The sequence below is a fragment of the Amblyomma mixtum genome, chromosome 1, assembly GCF_055824585.1.
Source record: "Amblyomma mixtum isolate Tamu chromosome 1, ASM5582458v1, whole genome shotgun sequence".
Taxonomy (NCBI): domain Eukaryota; kingdom Metazoa; phylum Arthropoda; class Arachnida; order Ixodida; family Ixodidae; genus Amblyomma; species Amblyomma mixtum.
Genome location: NC_143012.1, coordinates 287,509,335 through 287,528,207, shown reverse-complemented (window position 1 = coordinate 287,528,207; position 18,873 = coordinate 287,509,335). Strand labels below are relative to the sequence as shown.

General features: G+C 45.1%; 1 protein-coding gene across 2 annotated transcripts in view; it reads left to right on the top strand.

Annotated features, from left to right (window-relative positions):
- The first annotated feature begins 1,273 nt into the window (after positions 1 to 1,273).
- Positions 1,274 to 18,873, top strand: part of mus301 (mutagen-sensitive 301) — a 24,513-nt gene continuing 6,913 nt past the window's right edge. Inside the window, exons 1-13 of one of the 2 annotated variants that reach the window (XM_089566289.1) lie at positions 1,274 to 1,512; positions 1,583 to 1,834; positions 4,726 to 4,904; positions 7,055 to 7,255; positions 8,999 to 9,074; positions 10,226 to 10,323; positions 10,555 to 10,653; positions 11,551 to 11,687; positions 12,351 to 12,587; positions 13,454 to 13,595; positions 14,157 to 14,261; positions 15,383 to 15,572; positions 17,689 to 17,843. In XM_089566289.1, coding sequence (XP_089422415.1) covers positions 1,452 to 1,512; positions 1,583 to 1,834; positions 4,726 to 4,904; positions 7,055 to 7,255; positions 8,999 to 9,074; positions 10,226 to 10,323; positions 10,555 to 10,653; positions 11,551 to 11,687; positions 12,351 to 12,587; positions 13,454 to 13,595; positions 14,157 to 14,261; positions 15,383 to 15,572; positions 17,689 to 17,843 — 1,932 coding nt within the window. In that variant the 5' untranslated portion in view covers positions 1,274 to 1,451. Of the gene's footprint in view, positions 1,513 to 1,562; positions 1,835 to 4,725; positions 4,905 to 7,054; positions 7,256 to 8,998; positions 9,075 to 10,225; positions 10,324 to 10,554; positions 10,654 to 11,550; positions 11,688 to 12,350; positions 12,588 to 13,453; positions 13,596 to 14,156; positions 14,262 to 15,382; positions 15,573 to 17,688; positions 17,844 to 18,873 lie in introns of both variants that reach the window. The other variant, XM_089566290.1, reaches the window with a different exon arrangement.

Genomic DNA, 18,873 nt, shown 5'->3' with positions numbered 1-18,873 from the left:
ACGCTTTGTTGCTCTATCGCTGCTTGAGTGGAGTTTGCAGCTGTGGGTGTGTTCCCACTATTGGTAGATCAGCTGCTAGTCCTGCAGGATGAATTTACCCTAGGGTGCAAGTGTTTTAGTGCGAAAACATATTTCTAGTCACATTCCCCGGGTTTCAGCGGTGTGTGTCTGCGTATGGGCGTGAAGCTCTGAATACAAGTGCAAATGGCTCACTGGGTCAGTGGGTACCTCAATAGCGCTATAGCTGCGAGTAGGGGCGGTGGCGTCCGCCTGCTAATTGAGGCAGTCATGCGCTTTTAACTCCTTTTCTCAAAACCAGCGCAAGTTTAGACTCTTGATTTCGAGGAAAGCAAAGGCGAATATATGTGTGGCTCCCTGGCTCAGTGGCGGTGGTGTCTACCAGCAAAAAACCGTACTTGCTTTTGTACAATAAGACCAGTTACTGCGGTTTAATAAAACATATAGGCACGACCATTTTTGACTGGATAAAGTTAGCACAGATAGGTAACATGTAGCTTATGTTGTAAATCAGATAGCGGTAACTTTATCGTTTATTGTTAACCCCGTGTACTGTGCGATGTCGGAAAGACCCCACGTGGTCGAGATTTCCGGAGCCTTTTATTACGGCGCCTCTCATAGCCTCAGTCACTTTGGGACGTTAAACCCCATAAACCAAACCTGTACAAGATATTTTACTGGAAAAAGAAACACTAAGTGCTGAGACTTGCACCTTGTGTGTTGCACACCTTGTGTGCGTAACACTTATAGTGTTTTTGATTTTTATTATATATAACATAATCGATCCATGCACATCAGACCGACATATGTGGCCTGTCGCGTTGCGTGCCATGTGTTGAAATCGGAGGAACGCTTTTCCAAGATGTTTATCGTTGGTCTTCTGATTGGAGCAGCTAGCACGCTTTCAGTTCAGTGCTCCTTTCGGGTATTAGCTGCCACAAATTAGCTAAAAACATCAATGATGCTCTCACACAATTTCCATTTTAGATGCATATAGTTCTGAGTTCATTCGTAACCTAAAGTTTTTCTTCAGGTAACATCTTTCGCGCAAGTGGCGTGCGCTTTCGGAAGCGTACGTTTGCTCGAGCAGACGACGCAAGTGAAACCAAAACAACTGAACAACAGGTCATACAAATTAACTAACAAATTAGCAGTTAAATGCACGTTTTTTATTGCCGGTGTGTTATTATAATAACAAATTGGCAACCAAGTTTCCCTGCGAGTCTTGATCACGTCTTGATGCTGTGCTGCCTCCTTGCGGCTACCACGTTTTTTTTTCCATGTTTTTTTCGCTTCATCCGCTGCACCCTCTCCCCTGTGCTCCTCTCTGTCGGCGCCAAACTTTTAATCATGGTCGGCGCTCCTTTGTCATTTAGTTTCATTGCCTGTTGACAGGGTAGTAACTGTGCCTTCACTGTTCACTTCTCTGAGCGATGGACACGTTGTTGAGCCGTACAAGTCAACGTGATGAACAGAAAAGCATGAGCTTTGCAGGTATAGTTGTTCGAGCAGTTACAGTCGCGTATTGTTTACCGTGTATGTAGTATGTACCTCATGGTTTCAGATTGCGACACGGAGCTGCATCTAGTCAACACATCCTACCTTAGTGGCTTGAGCCCACTAAATACCAGTGGCTCGGTCTCGCTCATCGAAAAAGTCAAGGAGAAGCTGAGGGAAAACACGCGAAAGTTGCTGTGCCTGCCTCTCACTCAGCAGCAAACAGAACCTGGCTCGCAGATCAACGATTCGTTTTTTGGTCTGCCAATAATCGTGCGTAGCTTGATCGAGCTGCACCACGGTATCACCGAGCTGTACGGTAAGCCGCGGGCCATTTTTTTTTACGTTTTATTTAGTTTGTACTGATTGCTACGGCAACAGTTTACGAACCTCAGAAAGAACAAAATGCGTTTTTTTTAAAGTGATGTTGCAGCCCACTTGATTGCAGCTCACATTATCTCAAATCCGAGTGGGCAAATTTCCCCAGACAGCATGCGCGTAGTTGGAGGCCACCCCATTAGCATAAGCGTGTTGACCCATCTACTTTGTTTTACTGCCCTGTTTTCAGTTTGCTTACCCTTAACCCCCCCCCCCCCCCCCCCGCACGCACGCACGCACGCACGCACGCACGCACGCACAAACAAACAAAACGATTTCCTCATTTAAAGTAATTTTAGAACTGTAGGATTCTGTGCTTTATTTGTTTTCAAACTGTTTGTTTCTCTAGCGCTTCTAATTAGTTCCATGTTTGTTATTCTCATATGGATAACTCGGAACAAAGTGGCACATACCCTTCGAAGGAGGCTCTCTAGCCAGTGGCATCCACTGGTCGTCTTTATGTTGTCTTGGTTGATGGTGTTAATCTGTGATTAATCCCACGGTTTCTGCCAGTCCTCTGCTGTCACCCAAGCAGGTGCTAGAGGATTAACCATGAGGTCATGACAATAGTTTAGTTTAGTTTAGTTTATGGGGTTTAACATCCCAAAGCGACTAAGGCTATGAGTAGGGCCCGGAAATTTAGGCACTAAAAAACCCCGCAATAGGCAGGCATCTAGGCTCTAAAAAATATTGAAATAGGCGCTGTGAAGCAAAAATAGGCGCTTTGAATAATACTCTTTATTCAAAAGTACAAGATTTGTAACTCAAGCATGGAGCATACGCAGTCCTCAACTGAAGCAATAAAGCACATTCTCAGGTTTTCCAACTTGACGCTCCTTCGGTTTTCGCTAAGCATCACATGAACTTAGTGTCGCGAACCTAAAACATGAGAGTTGACAGGTGATGTGGCCATATCGTCTCCACGTAGAAAGTCTCTGATTTGGGAAATTGTTTCTAGGCATCTATTTTTTTCTACTAATTGTTACATCTTTGTAGAAGCAGTAGCGCCCTTTCCTTCCAGTCCCCGAAGTGCTGCTCGTACTTCTGCCACAACCTTCAACGGTTCATCTATTCATCTTCAACGTTCAAGTTACAATTCGAGAAAACGTCCGGCGAGACTCGCGCCTTTTGTGCGTGCATTGGCGCGCGCCTTTCACCATACATAGACAGATGTCTCAAAATCGAAAAACGGCACCGAGGACCGAAGTACCGGATTTAGGCATTTATAGGCAAAAAGTGCGGTTAAATAGGTTGTATTTTCTAAAAAATGACAAAAATGCAGGCAAGGGCAAAAATCCCCCGTTTAGGCATTTACAGGCATGTTTAGGCAAATGCCTAAATATCCGGGCCCTAGCTATGAGAGACGCCGTAGTGGAGGGCTCCGGAAATTTCGACCACCTGGGGTTCTTTAACGTGCACTGACATCGCACAATACACGTTGATGCCTTCGGCTAGAGGGTCTCCTTTGAAGGGCATTTAATTGCTGCTTTGTTCTCTTTCTATACGTGCTGCTGCCCTTTAGGGATATTACAGGAGTGGGTGTGAACGGTATCAATTCTAACAACTAAGTGTATACCACAGTGTGAAATAATAGGAACAAAAATGAACAGTATAAGCAAAGATAATAAATGCAAGATGCAAAAAAATCTAACACTTTTCAGTAGTGGCTTAAAATAAATGTAGACAGAGTGCACGAGTAGAACTGGGTAAAGAATTCAGGTATTCTATTGTATATGGAAGGAAACAGTGTTTAAAAGTGTCATCATGGGTACGTTAAGGGGCGACATTCAGGTTATGGAGGCTTCTTGCTGTTTACCTGATTACAGTACAATGTGCGGATTCGCTTGGTGGCTCAGTGGCTTTAGTGTTTGGCTGATGAGCCCAAAATTGTGGGATAAAATCCTGCTGTAGGCAAAATGCAAGAACATGAAGATGTGTCTGCTGTGTGATGTCTGTGCAAGTTAAAGGGCCTGGATGGTTGCATTTAATTTGGAGCTCTCCACTTTATTTCTTTGCTAAACTGTTCAGCAGTTCTTTGCTTGAGTAGAGGAGCAGTCCTGTGTTGTTTGCCTCCATTCTGTATAGTGCGCAATATGCATGTGCAGCTGCAGTCAATGTACATTTTCAGGAAGCAGGATATTCAGAATTGTCCATACTTGAACCTTCTTGGCTAGTTTTTAAGTGGACAGGAAAAGGTAGCTGTTGTTTGTACAGGGTGGTCTACCCTTAGGGTTATCATGTGAGTGTGTGGCCGCATTGTCTGGAGCAGCAGTGTGTCCGTCGCAGGCACACATTGCAGTGAAGTTTGAGATGATGCGAAGCACCACTTCCAGGTCCATTTTGGCCTGTGCCTCTTTGCATTGGTGTGTGGCTGTGTTGAATGCACTGGCGCTTCGAAGAGTGCACACTCATGTCTCTCCGTAAGAGTGGAATGCCCTGTACAGGTGTCAGGTGCTTTGAGAGAAGTATCTAAAAAAAATGAGAAAAAGGCAACCTCTGTTTGTTCTAGATGCCATCTGTTATTTATGTGGTGCTTTATGACTGTACCTATCCTCATGCAATCTGGGGTTTATTACCTGTGAATGTCATGTTATGATTATGGCTCTGGTGGGATTGTAACATGTGGGTGGCTGTGGGTGCTTTATCGCCACTGAGTTCTCGTGGTGAAACAAACAAGGAAACACCGCAACTTGTCAGGAGAGTTTTATATGCATATTACTTGCCGGTCTTGTGTGATGTCCTGTAGGCAAGTTAAGCAGGTTTTAGATTAATTGAAAGAAAACTAAGAAATTACTATTTTATCACTTTGGTTTTGCTTTGTGATATTTACAGACTGGCAGAAAGAATGTCTGAGCCTGCCTGCCCTTACTCAAAGGAAGAACCTCATTTACTCTTTGCCCACAAGCGGAGGCAAGACTCTTGTCGCCGAAATCTTGGCATTTAAGGAGATTCTTTGCTGTCGCAAAAGTGTCCTCTTCATCCTTCCGTATGTGTCCATTGTTCAGGAGAAGGTACGTGCGTTCACCTTTGTGTTTTGATTACATTCTGCCTGCACAGCTAGTAATGTTGCGCTGATAAGAATTCTTGATCTTTATTAACTGAATAATTACGCTGCTGGAAATAGAAGTGACCTAGTCATATTGCCACGTATCATTGTAGCGTCCGTTCGTTCGCGCAAGGCCGCAGAAAAGGGGTGTTATCATTTTTGTTCCTGACGCGAGAAGCGACCGGACTAATCTCGATTGTTCACAGCCATGAACAGCTGCATCTACGTTTTTCCAGATTACTCTAGATGATCTCGACCTGTTATCTGGAAGTTTCCTTGCCGGCTTTAAATTGAACGATGCCGCGAGCAGCGGGTATTCGTAGTTCGACGATTGACAAGCACGCTTGTTGCTTACGCCGCCACCGAGTGATTCAGTTATTTTGCGGGCGCAAGTCAGCCCAAATAAAGAGCTTCGTTTGCAAGTCTTTCTGGTGTCTTCCTGACCGCTGGACTGCCGTCACTACAACGTGACATCTGGTGGAGGTGCTGGGTAGCCTTCCATGTACCGGATACCCCCAGCAAGTCGCGACGCCAGCCCTTCGAGTCATTCACCGGAGGACTTGACTCCAGTCTACCACGCAGCCTCTTGGAGCCTCCAGCCATGACTTACGCCGCAGCAGTGCGCCGTCCTGCACCTCAATGACGGCACCTAAGCCCCTATCGCCATTAGACAGCTGCGCTGGAGCGCCGCCCTCTCGCCCCAACTCGCCCGTCCTACGAGCGTCGCACACGGCCTAGGAAATGCGACGAGTGGAGAACACCCGACCAGCGCCGCCAACTATGCTTCCACTGCGGAGAAGCCGGTGACATTCTCCGGTACTGCCCATACAGGAGAATGGGCATCCGAGGATTTTCTTACGACGCCCCACGACCCCGACCTGGCCTGTGACCAGCCGCAATCGAAGAGTTCTTGCATCGGGAAGAATACTCATCGCCGAGCCGCCCATCTCGTTCTCCGTCGCCATCGTCACCGCGCTATGTATCTCCTAGCCGAGGCTACGCAGTGCGCGGACGCTCCCCCGGCCCCCGAAGGTTAAACTGAATAAAGCAGCCTCTGGAGGTGAAGTTGCTTCTGAGCGCAAGAACTAAGACCGTCCATCGACGAAAGCACAAGACTATGCCTCAACTACGACGACGACCCCTACGACGACGACACTTACGACGACGGCCCCTATGACGACGACCCCTATGACGACGACGACAACTACGACGCCGACGACAACTACGACGCCGACGACAACTACGACGACGACACAGCCAGACTTGAAGCTTTTACCGCTGCCCTTAAACCTTATTGCGAACGCTAAAGGACTCGAAGTTCGCATTCTCCGCGTTTATTTTCATTTTAAAGCATCGAGACGATGCTTCTTTGCGAGGGGGGTAATGCCACATATCATTGTAGCGTCCGTTCGTTCGCGCAAGGCCGCAGAAAAGGGGTGTTATCATTTTTGTTCCTGACGCGAGAAGCGACCGGACTAATCTCGATTGTTCACAGCCGTGAACAGCTGCATCTACGTTTTTCCAGATTACTCTAGATGATCTCGACCTGTTATCTGGAAGTTTCCTTGCCGGCTTTAAATTGAACGATGCCGCGAGCAGCGGGTATTCGTAGTTCGACGATTGACAAGCACGCTTGTTGCTTACGCCGCCACCGAGTGATTTAGTTATTTTGCGGGCGCAAGTCAGCCCAAATAAAGAGCTTCGTTTGCAAGTCTTTCTGGTGTCTTCCTGACCGCTGGACTGCCGTCACTACAACGTGACAATATTTGTTCTTAACAACTCTTATAAACTATATAGGGGTTGTGTGAATTGAAAAAAATAATTTTCTGTAATGATGCTGACCTTGCATGCTGTGAAAATGCATCACTGTATGTGCTGGGTAGCAAAGTGGCTTCCAAGAGAACCCACTTGCTGCACGTGGATTCCGACCATGATGAAGGTTCTGCTGCTGAGTTTTTTTTTGCTTTCTTTGGGCTGCCTGCCTCTTTCAAAATGAATGCAGCTTTTGATGATATGTGTTGTGAGTGTTTTTACCAGCAATCTCAGGACGCCATGCTATGCAAAGCATAGTGCCTGATGCCTGCCAGTGTGTTGCTGCTTTCCCATCCAACACAGGTGCGCTCCATGTCAAGCTTTGGAGTGGATCTGAACTTCTTGGTGGAAGAGTACGCAGGGAGCAGGGGTGCTCTGCCACCTCCGAAAAGACGGCAACGCTGTGCTGTCTACTTTGCCACCATTGAGAAAGCACACTTTTTGGTGGACTCGCTCATCGAACAGGGCAGGCTGGATGAGCTAGGCCTAGTTGTTGTTGATGAGGTGAGATGTGTTTATACTTACTGCAAGAATTCTCTAACACCTCAGGGTGTAAACACTTATTCACCAAAAAGTTGCCTAGAGAATGTGCAAACACTCTTTGGATCCATAATGATGGCCAAAGGCTAGTATTGGGCACAGTAACAACACGAAACTGTGGCATCTATGGCGTTGTTAAAAGGAATGCGCGAGAGCAGCAACTTCAAAATGAGTGAATATGTGCAAGGAATATTGTGTACTAGAGCTGATGCAGGAAGCAGTAAAATCATTAATATGTTTTACTAGATGTACTGGTGTCAAGGCAAGCTGCACCTGAATGTAGTAGCTTATGTTTTCATTGTAACACATGGTGTGAACAGAGAACAGAGGACTGTGGTGTGAACGGAGGACTTTTCATCCTTAATTCGGGAAGTTGGGGGAAAGCCTGAGGGAAAGTTGTTCCAAATGTTCTCCACCTGCACTTTTACGCCCACTTTGAAATAAAATGCAGAAGTGTGAAAATGTTTATGAACCAGTATTTGAGCTATCAAAGTTATTCTCAATCCTTTCTATGTAGTGTGATGGAGGTAAGTTGTTTCAAGACCCCCGACTTTATTTACCCACTCTGAAGGCCCCTAATTTTATGCGGCGGAAAATTTTAACTTCTGTGAATTGAGAACAAAAGAATCTTCCACGGAAAGCCTTTTGTGCAGCAGTGGCCACCGTTGCTGTGGCCACCGTTGTTGCTTCGGTTTTGTGCAGCATAGATCTGTCCTCATGTGCATTTTTTTTCCTCCTTCCCTGCTGCTTTTCTTTTCCAACGGTCCATGCCACTTTCCGTGTTTGTGGAGACTCTTTCTTGTCAGTGCGTGCCACATCCATTTGCCTCGATAATCCAAGGTAGTTGAGGAGTTGGCTTTTTCTCACAGCTCACAATCTTGGTCTGTGAGCTTGCTGTGTGCATCTCAAAGAACAGTGAAACTAAATTGATGCGATATTCGTCACTTGGGTCCAAATATAATGCGTGGTGCTTTCTGAAGCAGACGATTTGAGATAGAAATTCTCGTTATATTCGTCCAAATATGGTATTATTGCTTTCGACTGGTGCCACTATTGTGAGTCTTCCCATAGAGGCGTGTGAGCGCATTGCTGTGAGAGCCGCAACACTTGAGCAGATGGTGGAACAAGCATGTCAAGGCATCGGAAGAATTTTGTTTGTTACCAGGACATTCCTTTCAAGATAGTAGAGACAATTAAAATAACCAAATTACCATCATTTTATCATTCATACTAATGCCCACAAACTCAATATCGTGAAGAAAGAGAATGTGGCTGCTAACATACAATTCCGTAAAAATGCTGAAATCCGTGGATTTTTGCATAATCACGGGAAACTAGGGGTCTTGCTCATTATTCATCACAGCTTCTGTTCCTAGTTGCTCTGGTGCTGTGTACGTGCTTATTTCATTCGATTCCTGAGTTGCTTTCTTTTTATTTAATTTAGAGGTCTACACAGGCATTATTGCACGGGGAACAGAAAAAAGAATTATGTAAGAACATGTGAGCACTAATTTACAAAAAATTGTAGATTTAACACAAGAAGATGCAAGCAATAACCTAAGCAAAGGCAAAACACAATTGCATGAGTACTAATTTTCTATTTTTTCATTAAAGACCCTTTGGTTTGAGCTACAGTGTCTGAGGTGGGTCGTGGTTTCCTTTCTTTGCATGATTCCTCAATACATTTGTGCTTTTCTGTTTGTGCAGCTTCATATGCTGGGGGCTGGAAGCAGCAGAGGAGCCATACTTGAAAGCACACTGGTTAAAGTAAAATATGTCTCACGTAAGTGTCCATCTGAGTCAAGGTTGATGCACTCCTCTCTGGCTCCATTTCATTGGAGACCATTGGTTTCATGTGGAGCTGTTGCTCTCGACATTCAGCTAATAAGCGTACATGTAACTAAAACATGTACATATCTTTTGGTTTTGTAGCTGCTGTGGTATGCTTTGTGTTATGTATGATGTGCACTACCTCTGCACTTTCCCTTCCTGTATTAGGCTGCGTTTTGCTGTAAAAACCTATTTTACGCAAGCAAAATATTTCACGAATTCGGCAGAAGTCGCATTTCAAGTATATTTCGTGCACACTAAATTTTGCTGCGCAGACAGGGCAGACCCGTTATTTCTCTCTTCCTTTTGCAAGCTTTGTGACACTGCAAAGGAATTTATGTGGTTTATGCTACATAGTGTTCCACTCTCAAAGAACACTGCAGGCTCTGCAGTGCATAGCAAGAAAACACGCTGATTTTTCAGCACCAAGCCATAAGAATGGCAAAGAAAGCCATTCCTTGCCACTTGCCACTGCTAGTTCCAAAGAGGAAAAAAATTTGCTGATATCAGGTAAATTTGTTTGCCTAATTATAAACCAAAATGTTTTGTACGGCCAGTTTTTCGCAAGCTGCATACGATTAGTGAGGTCCTTGCAAAAATTAAGACATTTACAGTATGTTGCACAGGTTGCAGCTGCTGTCGTTATTTGCCGTTTGGAGTGTTTAGGGAGTGAGTTGTTCCATAAGCAGGAAAAAGAAATCGTCAGCCATCTTTTCTATGTTGATGTTAAAGTAGTTCGATGTGGGAATGGAAGGGTTCTCATTTTTGATAGTGGATGTACGTTACTTGTACGTCCATGAGTAAGTCGTAAGCTCTGTGTAAGACATTAATTACTGTAGTAACCTGCTTGGTTACATATAGCTATGACAGCCGAACATGTGAACACAGGGTACACATTTCAATGTGTTCATATATAGCAAATCACAACCAAGCTGCTTTACAGGCGACACCAAAATATTTTAGTGCTTTGTCTTTGGAACGTCGCATTGTGTCGAAAGCAGGGTGCTGCTTCTGGTTGGAGCATGACTGTGTTTTCAAATTCAAAGCAGAGCGAAGTGATTGAATAGTAAATTCTTCTTTGTTTTTTTTTTTTTTTGCTCTCAGCACACACACAGATTGTTGGCATGAGTGCTACAATTGGAAATATGGATGACCTCGCCACATTTCTTGGAGCTGAAGTTTTTGTTGGATCCTTTCGCCCTGTAAGTTTTGTTAAGTCATGGCTATGCGAGGCATATTAGCCTACAGGGAATGAAGAAGTTAAATGGGCTCTGTAATCTAGTATTGAAATGTAGATTTTGGTAACATTTTTGTGTACTTTGTACGAGTTATGATTTTATCACGTTTTCCAACATGTGCCGGTTTTGGTTTGGTTTTATTTTCTCTGTTGCTAAGTTGCTTTCTTTTTTTCAATTGTTCTCTTGCTCATGCAGGTCGAGCTGAAGGAATACATCAAAGTGGAGGATTACATCTTTGAGCAACAAGGAAAACACGAAGAGGAGCCGTTCCGGGTTGTCCGCAAGCTGCCAAAGGTGCTTTTTTATATGCGGCTTCTTTGCCAAATCTTCCCATTCTCAGGCTGGTGTTTTTCAGTTCTTTGGTCTGCAGTGCCAGTAACTTCAAAGAGTCATGCATGTATGGCTATGACAAATACTGGTTTAGCATATCACTAAAAATGACTCAGCAACACAAAAAAGTCCCACAGAACTTTTGCCAGTGTAAGATTCCAGCTGCATTTGTCCACTGTATCTGATAAACTCCATACATAACCAGAAGTTTTCCATATCAATCAGGACTTTTTTTCTTCCTCCTGGCTGCTTTATTACCATTCTGTCACTTCTTTTTCGACAGTGTGATGTGCAGCTCCTTTGCAGGTTTTCTTGCTGAGGGCCTCGGTTCTGGCAGCCTTGATGCCATAGGAAGCATAAGAGGGTTCTCACGCAGCTTCCACTGTCTCCGTTCGATGACGTTCTACGTCACACCTACGGTAACTCAGGACGTTCTACGTCCGCCGCTTATGAACGGGGGTGGCGCTGATGAACACTCTCAAGGTTAGGTTACTTGTAAACATAAATACCCCTGAAAGCAGAAGATATGACAGCCGTCGCCGTAGCTCAGAGGTAGAGCACCGGACGCGTAATTCGGAGGTCGTGGGTTCGGATCCCACCGGCGGCATGTGGTTGTTTTTTCTTCTGCTTTTCTAATCAATTAGCTTTAAGCGAAACATATTCAGTAATATTCTAAATTGGTCAACACCACAAAATAAATAAATAAATTAAAAATCCCCTGTGCCCCTTGGTTTCTGTGGCTGTTGGCTTCTATCGTAAAATGGTATGGTGTGTTGTGAAGCTCCTTTCACTAGTTGAGGGTTACTTAATTTGATTTCTTTCCTCACTTACCATTGCGGTGATGTTATTTTTTCACAACAGCGAGAACAGATGCAGGACCCCGAGCAGCTGTCCCTGCTGGTGGCAGAGACGGTCCCCAACCACTCGTGCCTTGTCTTTTGTCCTACGAAGCAGAACTGTGAAAGTGTGGCACTGCTTCTGGCCCGTTTCCTGCCACAGTGAGTGCTTCCCTTGAGCTGTGCTTAGCCATTTCATTGTATGCGTAAAATGATCAGAGTGGTTTGCCTGCTCGAGCAAAAGATGGGGAGTGTTCGTAGGACTGCTGCTGGCATACAGCGATGCTTTTTGCAGGTGTGGTAGAAAATGACTGGCTGTATGTATGCCACAGGTTTTGTGCTTGTTGTTAGGTGTATGGCAGTTGCGAGAGTGTCAGCAAAACCTATGCTTAGTTTGATTGCCTGCAGGAAGGACAGTTATGGGGCATGCTTTTGCAGTAGAGTTCATTAGGGCTGTGCACTTATGCGGTCTGTTGCATGTTTACGAACATGGAAAATGCTCATGGACAAAAAGGTTGTTTAGTTAAGTTAGGAAACAAATGTGAGTGAATGATATGAATCAAGAAGAAGGAGAGGGCACAGCCAGGGCATGTAATGCGCAGGCAAGATAACCGATGGTCTTTGCGGGTAACTGAGTGTATTTCAAGAGCAGGCAAGTGCAGCAGGGGGCGGCAGAAAGTCAAGTGGGCGGAGTGGCTAAGAAGTTTAAGGGGGCCAAGGAGGCTGCAGCTTGCAGTGGGAGACAGGGTTAATTGGAGCGATATTGGAGAGGCCTTAGTCCTTTTGTGGATGTAGTAAGACTCATGGTGGTGATGATGGTGGCAGGTCATTGCGGGAGCATCGGCGTGAGGAGAAAGCAAACCTGCTGGAGACGCTCAAAACTGAGGTGGGGCAAGTGTGCCGAATCCTTCGGCAGACGCTGCCCATGGGCGTGGCCTACCATCACAGTGGGCTGACTGTGGAGGAGCGCCGCATTGTGGAGGATGCATACGCTTCTGGGGTGCTCTGCTGCCTCACCTGCACTTCCACTCTGGCTGCTGGTGTCAACCTGCCTGCCAAAAGGTGCCTGCACCCTTTTTGTCATCCCTCTCATGAGTCATCATGTGTTAATTTAAACGACAAGAGTCAGTTTTGCATTGAGGCTGTGAAAGAAGTACGCGATTCGCTTCCTTTGTCATATGCCTACATTCAGGCTTGCACCGCCTAATGCAATGGGTGCATGACAGAAAGTGTTGTGCTTATTCATCATCGTCATCATCATTTATTTACCTTTAAGGGCCCCAGGGGGCATTACATAAGATGGGGGGGGGGGGGGGGGGCAAACAGTAATCAAGTCACAAAGAACAAAGTTGGAACATAAACTTAGACACATGTAGATACAGCTGTGAACACTTCAAAAGAAAAACAAGCGAGTAAGTAGGTAAACACAAGAAAAAGAAAGAAAAAAAGAAAAGAAAAAGAAAAAGGGCCTTCAACAGGAATCGTTTGGGGAATGAATCAATTAACATCTGTTTAAATTTTAGGGAATTAACTTCATTCACAACACTGTCTGGAAGGACATTCCACTCGGCTATGGCAGCTGGCAAGAACGAGGAATTGAACGCATTGGTTGAACCATGAATGCGTTGAATACTACGGCGACTAAACAACCTTGTTGACACATTTAAAAAAAAAAATGCAGGGAAAAAGATTTGTCGTCTGTACTCAAATGTCACATTTTAAAAACCACATTTAAAAAAAAATGTGGCTCAGAAATGAAGTAGTAACTCATAGTCCTTAGTGAGGTACTGAGTCTGTGATGAAGTACTTCTGAGAAATTAATTTCGAATCCTTCACTGTGGCATAGCTCGCTGTTTGCGATGTTGCTTTAGTACGTAAAAAACCCGTCACTCGATAAATATCTTCACTGCTGATGACGCCTGTTCCAGGGTCATCCTCAAGGCACCGTATACTGGCACAGAGTTTCTGACCCGTAGCGTTTATCAGCAAATGGCAGGCCGTGCTGGACGGGCAGGCATTGATTCATCTGGAGAGAGCATCCTCGTAGTGCCCAGCGCAGACAAGGAGAAGGTTGGCAGTCATTTCCATTTGAATTCAGCATGCCTTTGATGTTGGTGGCTGCACAGCTCTCCAATTTTTGTGTAACTTCATGTCGTTGTCAACCAGATGGTCGTCCAGCATTCCATGAAAGAGTGCAGTGTCAAAACATTCACATCAACAGAAGAGCTGAGCACTCTGAGCGCATTCTCATAATCTTGTCTATTCTACCTTTGCAGTTCATGATGGGATGCTGAACGACCATCTGATCAGCTCTGACATGATATGACTAAAAAGTTGTAGAGTTGCACTTTCACATTTTGTTGGCCCTCGGTCGAGGCCACAGCTGGCAGTCACATCGGGGGCCAAGTGCTGTTGGGGCAGTTTGTGACTGATTCATGCTCCTCGTCACTTCACCAATTGTGACAGCTCAGCATATGATAGCGACCAGTCACTCGCTCTTCCAGTGCTTCAGGAGCTGTTAGTATTAGTCTCATGATCTGCTGGCATCAGCTACGGCTTCCACTTCTGTGCCAACAGACTGCGAGAGTGTTGAGTGCTGGGTACAGTCTGTCCTCTCTCTTGTTTTGTCAGGTGCGCAAGCTGCTTGAAGCTCCAGTTGACAGCTGCTACTCGAACCTTCTTCAGGAGGAACAGAAGGCCCTGAAAATGCTGCTGCTGAGCTTGATAGGGCTGCAGGTAAGCTTGCCAGGGCACTGCTTACGCTTCATGGGCAAATGCAGAGCATGCGATTTGGTGAAGGAAAAGCTCTGATATGCCGAGCCCTTTTTGGATATAGTTCATTTCATTTGTGGTCACATAGTCTGGTTTAAGTGTGTCTAAAAAAGAAATAGTTAGATGTCTATTTAAAGTGTGTGCATTACAGTGCTGACACCTCTTTATATCATGACTGGTTTACGTTTGCTGGTGACTAGTGTAATACTTGACAGTATGCTGACCGACAACTTTAATACTAGCTTTTCAGTTATTGTGTTTGAAATTGACCTTGCATTCATGCAGTGTTTGATGTAAATGCCTTTGTGCCATATTTATTGATTTTATCTTGACCTAACTGCAGAACCACGTCAAATTTAATTAAACTAAAAGGAGGTGATGTTAGTATGGCTGACTGCACTAATGTTCAGTGATCATGATGCCAGCCAAAGAAGTTAAACGAGCGGGCACATCTAGGGTGGTTTTCATTGTGAGCTTGCAGAAGCTCCTAGTTGTTTCCACTCACATGTGCACGAGCATTCCTGTGAAATTGGATGTTTTGCACCAACTGAGGAGCTCAAAGAGGTGCCAGGCCAACAGGCTATGCAACAAACTTGAGCTGGACGTGACATGTAGGACATGCACCTGGTGATCAATAGAGCACTGTGGGTGAGCACCATGGAAAGGGGTGACAGAAGACAGCAGAGAATCGAGTGGGATAATGAAATTAGGAAATTGGCTGTTTCTATGGTGAAGGCAGTTTGAGATACTGGGCAGGCTTTTAGTGTTCTATGAACCTAGCTGAATGGATGATGGTGGTATGGTTCGCCTGTGATGTCTGCGTTTCACTGTCTCACGTCCATGAACGAACGTGTCTACATGACAAAGCCTGTGCCACTCACTGTATTCATTCATTTGTCAAATCACCTCTGCACTAACTCCCTCAAGCTTGTGGGTGAAATGTGAAAACATAACATTTAGTACCTGTCATTAACTTGTGTGCTTTATCGAAATTAAAGTGACCCACTTCATTGCAGTGTTTCTAATCAGCCAGGTGCTACTTAGAGACCTGGAACCTCGTGTGGCTGTTTTCCCCTGGTTTGTAGGTGTCCAAGACTGAAGACTCTCTGGCCACTGTGATGGGTTCAACGCTTCTAGCTCTGCAGCAGCGGAAGGAAGGAAAGGATCCACTGCAGACCTTGCACCTGGCACTTGATGAGCTGCGCTCTGCAGGCCTTGTCTTGAACCATGACGGAGAGTTGTGCACCAGCCCACTTGGGCGTGCCGCATTCAAAGGTTTGAGCTGTCTTTATAAATGCGATGGTGTTAAGGGCCCTGTGTCATAGAAAAGCTGGTGCCATCGGTGTTGTTGGCCATTTGGGAAAAAAATCTGTGAAAAATCCTCAGAGTGGCAGGTTGGCCACCTAGGTCATGCGACCTTGTCACGTCATCGCAACCTGCTCACCGGATCAGTGGTGCATCGCTTAACCGCTGCACCATTGCGCCAGGAGTGGTGTGAGGATTCCCGTGTATCTGGGATTGTAAAGTAGAAAATGACCAATTCTGCATACATGGGCATTAACCCATAAACATTATTGCATCATACCTTTAAGGCGGAGCTTATGCGTCCTCTCCAATTTTTCTTGGATACCTCAGGATTTATTTCGGGAGGCCATATAGAGGGGCAGAAACGCTGCGTGCAGGCTTAGGTGCTAAGGCTCTAAAAATCTCAGTGCTTGGTAGTAAATTTAAGGCAACTTCTGTGCATATTGGTAGCATCTTGCATGAATCCTTACAAAAGATGAGCCTTCTGTAAGATGATGCACTTCTATGAACAGGGTAGAGGCCTTAAACTTGCCCTTTCACTCTTCACCAACCCTAATTTGCATTTTTGTCTACTGCTGTGCAAATTAGCTGTGATGGTAATCCATCTGCATTGTAGTAACAGATGCAATGAGTTTTTTTAACTGAGCTGAATTAATTCTCAACTTCAGTTCTAAAAATTGTTTACTATTGTTCCTTGCAGCTAGGTCAATGCCAAGTGTTACCCTGCTTTCCTCGGCATTATTTGGGAAACAGCAGGCAGTGCCTTTCACCCACAGTTGCAATCATGGGTGCTGTTCATGCCAGTAGCTTCTGAATAAAATGTGAATAATGTACGAATAGAGACAAGGTGCACATGCAGAATTTGAGGAAAATGTGCTCAAGTATCAGTCATGTAACTATACAGTCACACAACTACGTAGTGACAAGACTGATTAATCGTGATTGCATCAGTTTGTTTGAGTTGAAGTGCAATCATGTCTTGCTTTTTTTGTGCTTTTTAAGTTGATCTGGCCTGTTTCTCGACCTAACAGCATAATTTTTTTCCACCAGTGTACCAGTTGCAGGTCACCTCTTGTGGTACCGTCTCTTGGTACACATAGTCTCTGCACTGTTCCACATATCATGAATAATTTTCTACGGCAGAAAATTTTAAATTCTAAGAATGGAGAACAAAGAATCTGCTATATTCTGCGGGGCACCTTCCGAGCATGTGCAACCTTCCATGCAGATGTGGCCACTATGCCGTTGCTTCTTGCCTCACTGCTTCATGTTCCGTGCTGCACAGTTCTATGCTTGTTCGCATCCTTTTTTCCTTCCCTCTTCCTTATGATTCTTTCTCTTCCTACGCTTCCTCAACAGCCTTCTCTGCCCTCTCTCCATGTTTGTACCAACTATTCTTCGGCTCAATGGCCAAGGTCATCAAGAAGTCGACTTTTCCTCACATCTCACAGGCCGGGTGGGTGAGCTTGCTGTGGGTATATCAAATGACAGTGAAAAAAAAAATAAAAAAATTGTAGTTTGGTTTCAAATATAACACGATCTGCTTTCTGAAGCAGACTGCTCAAGGAGAAAACTTGCGTTATATTTGTGCGGATCAGTAACATTGCTTTGAACGGGCGCCAGTATCGTGAGACTCGTCTCATAGAAGCATGTGAGTGCGTTGCTGCGGGAGCCGCAGCACTTCACATGCCAGCTTGCTTAACTGGATGGGAGGGGGGGGGGGGGGACAAGTGTGTCAAGGCATAAGCGAAACTTCATTTGTTACCAGATTTTATATTTCAAGAGAATGCAGATGATTAAATTAGTCATATTCTCATAAATCTATCATTCCTGCTGGTGTGCACTAACACATCATCAAAAAAAGACGAGAATGTAGCGGCTTACACACAGTTGTGTGAAAAATGATAAAAATATGGGGGCCTTAATCATGAACATCCACTTAGTTGCCCATATTTCAATCCTGGTTCAGTAACTTGGCAGCTTTAGGGTGTTAACACGTGCTCCCATCACCCTTGCACAGGCTTTGTGATCCCAGTGATAACTGGTTTAAGGGTGTTAACTTGTGGTATGCACCACCCTTACACAGGCTTTGTGGCCCCATCGATAGCTGGTGTGCTGCGGCAGGAGCTGTGGGAAGCCCTGGCTTCCCTGTCCCTGCGCTGTCACCTGCACCTGCTGTACCTGGTCACACCCCGCCAGCTGCCCAGTGCCAGACTGGATCCTCCGACCTACTATCGACTGGTGAGCAGTGGACATCCCCCCAGAGGGAAGTTTGAGGGGGTGAATTTGGGAGTAGTTGATGGTCAGACGGAGTGACGAGCTTGAGAAATTTGCTGGAAAAATGTGGCCATAGCTGGTGCAAAACTAGAAGAAGAAAAGGAGATTGTTGGGAGAAGCCTTTGTTTTGAAGTGGACTCAGTTCCGCTGTGCCGAAAGTGAATTCTAATTGTGGCTCATTGCTTTCTAAGTTTACATTTGGTCAAGAAAGCGGAAGCAGTGAGAACTCCTGGCGATTCTACCAGAGTTCCTAACGGTGGGAGCACACCAGCCGCGCAGGAGTTTCCGTCAAAAGATAAACATGCCGTGATGTTATTGGTGCGCAGCATTTTGGCGTGCTGCATAGGTCTGTGCTGCAGATGGTGACACTGATGGCGCGAAACTGAGGAATGTATTAAGGAAACCTAACGTTTTAAAAAAAGTATATTTATCAACAACAAAAGCGGAAATGGGTTCTTTATGCGAGTGGGTTCATCAGGCGAGTAAATGCGGTATGTAATCTTTATGAACTGGTCTAAATCAGCATTACAATTTCTGGCATATTGCATTCTTCGCTCAGCTCTTCACACTCAGGACATGATTTGTGCATTTTTGCCATGTTAGCTGTCCTCTTGAACCAATGCGCAATATTTTTGTATTTTTGTATCTTCTAGCTTCAGCAAGGCGCTGCTCAGCTGTATTTGTTTTGCTTTTATGCTGCTTTAAGCAGCCATTATTATTTGCATTTTTTGTAGTACCACCGTATATACTCGTGTAAGCGCCGCACTTTTTTTCCGCGGTTCTCACGGGGTGCGGCTCTTACATGGAACCGGCGTTTTTCTGCTAAAAATTTCTGCTACAGCGCAGCCCCTATTACGCGTCCATTTTTTATGCAGCGATACCCATTTTTATGACGAATTAGCGCAGGCACAACGTATCCTTCGAATACACAATGCATTAAAAGTGTGTATTGTGCCCGCGCGATCCACGCGATTACCACCCCCAGTAAGACAGG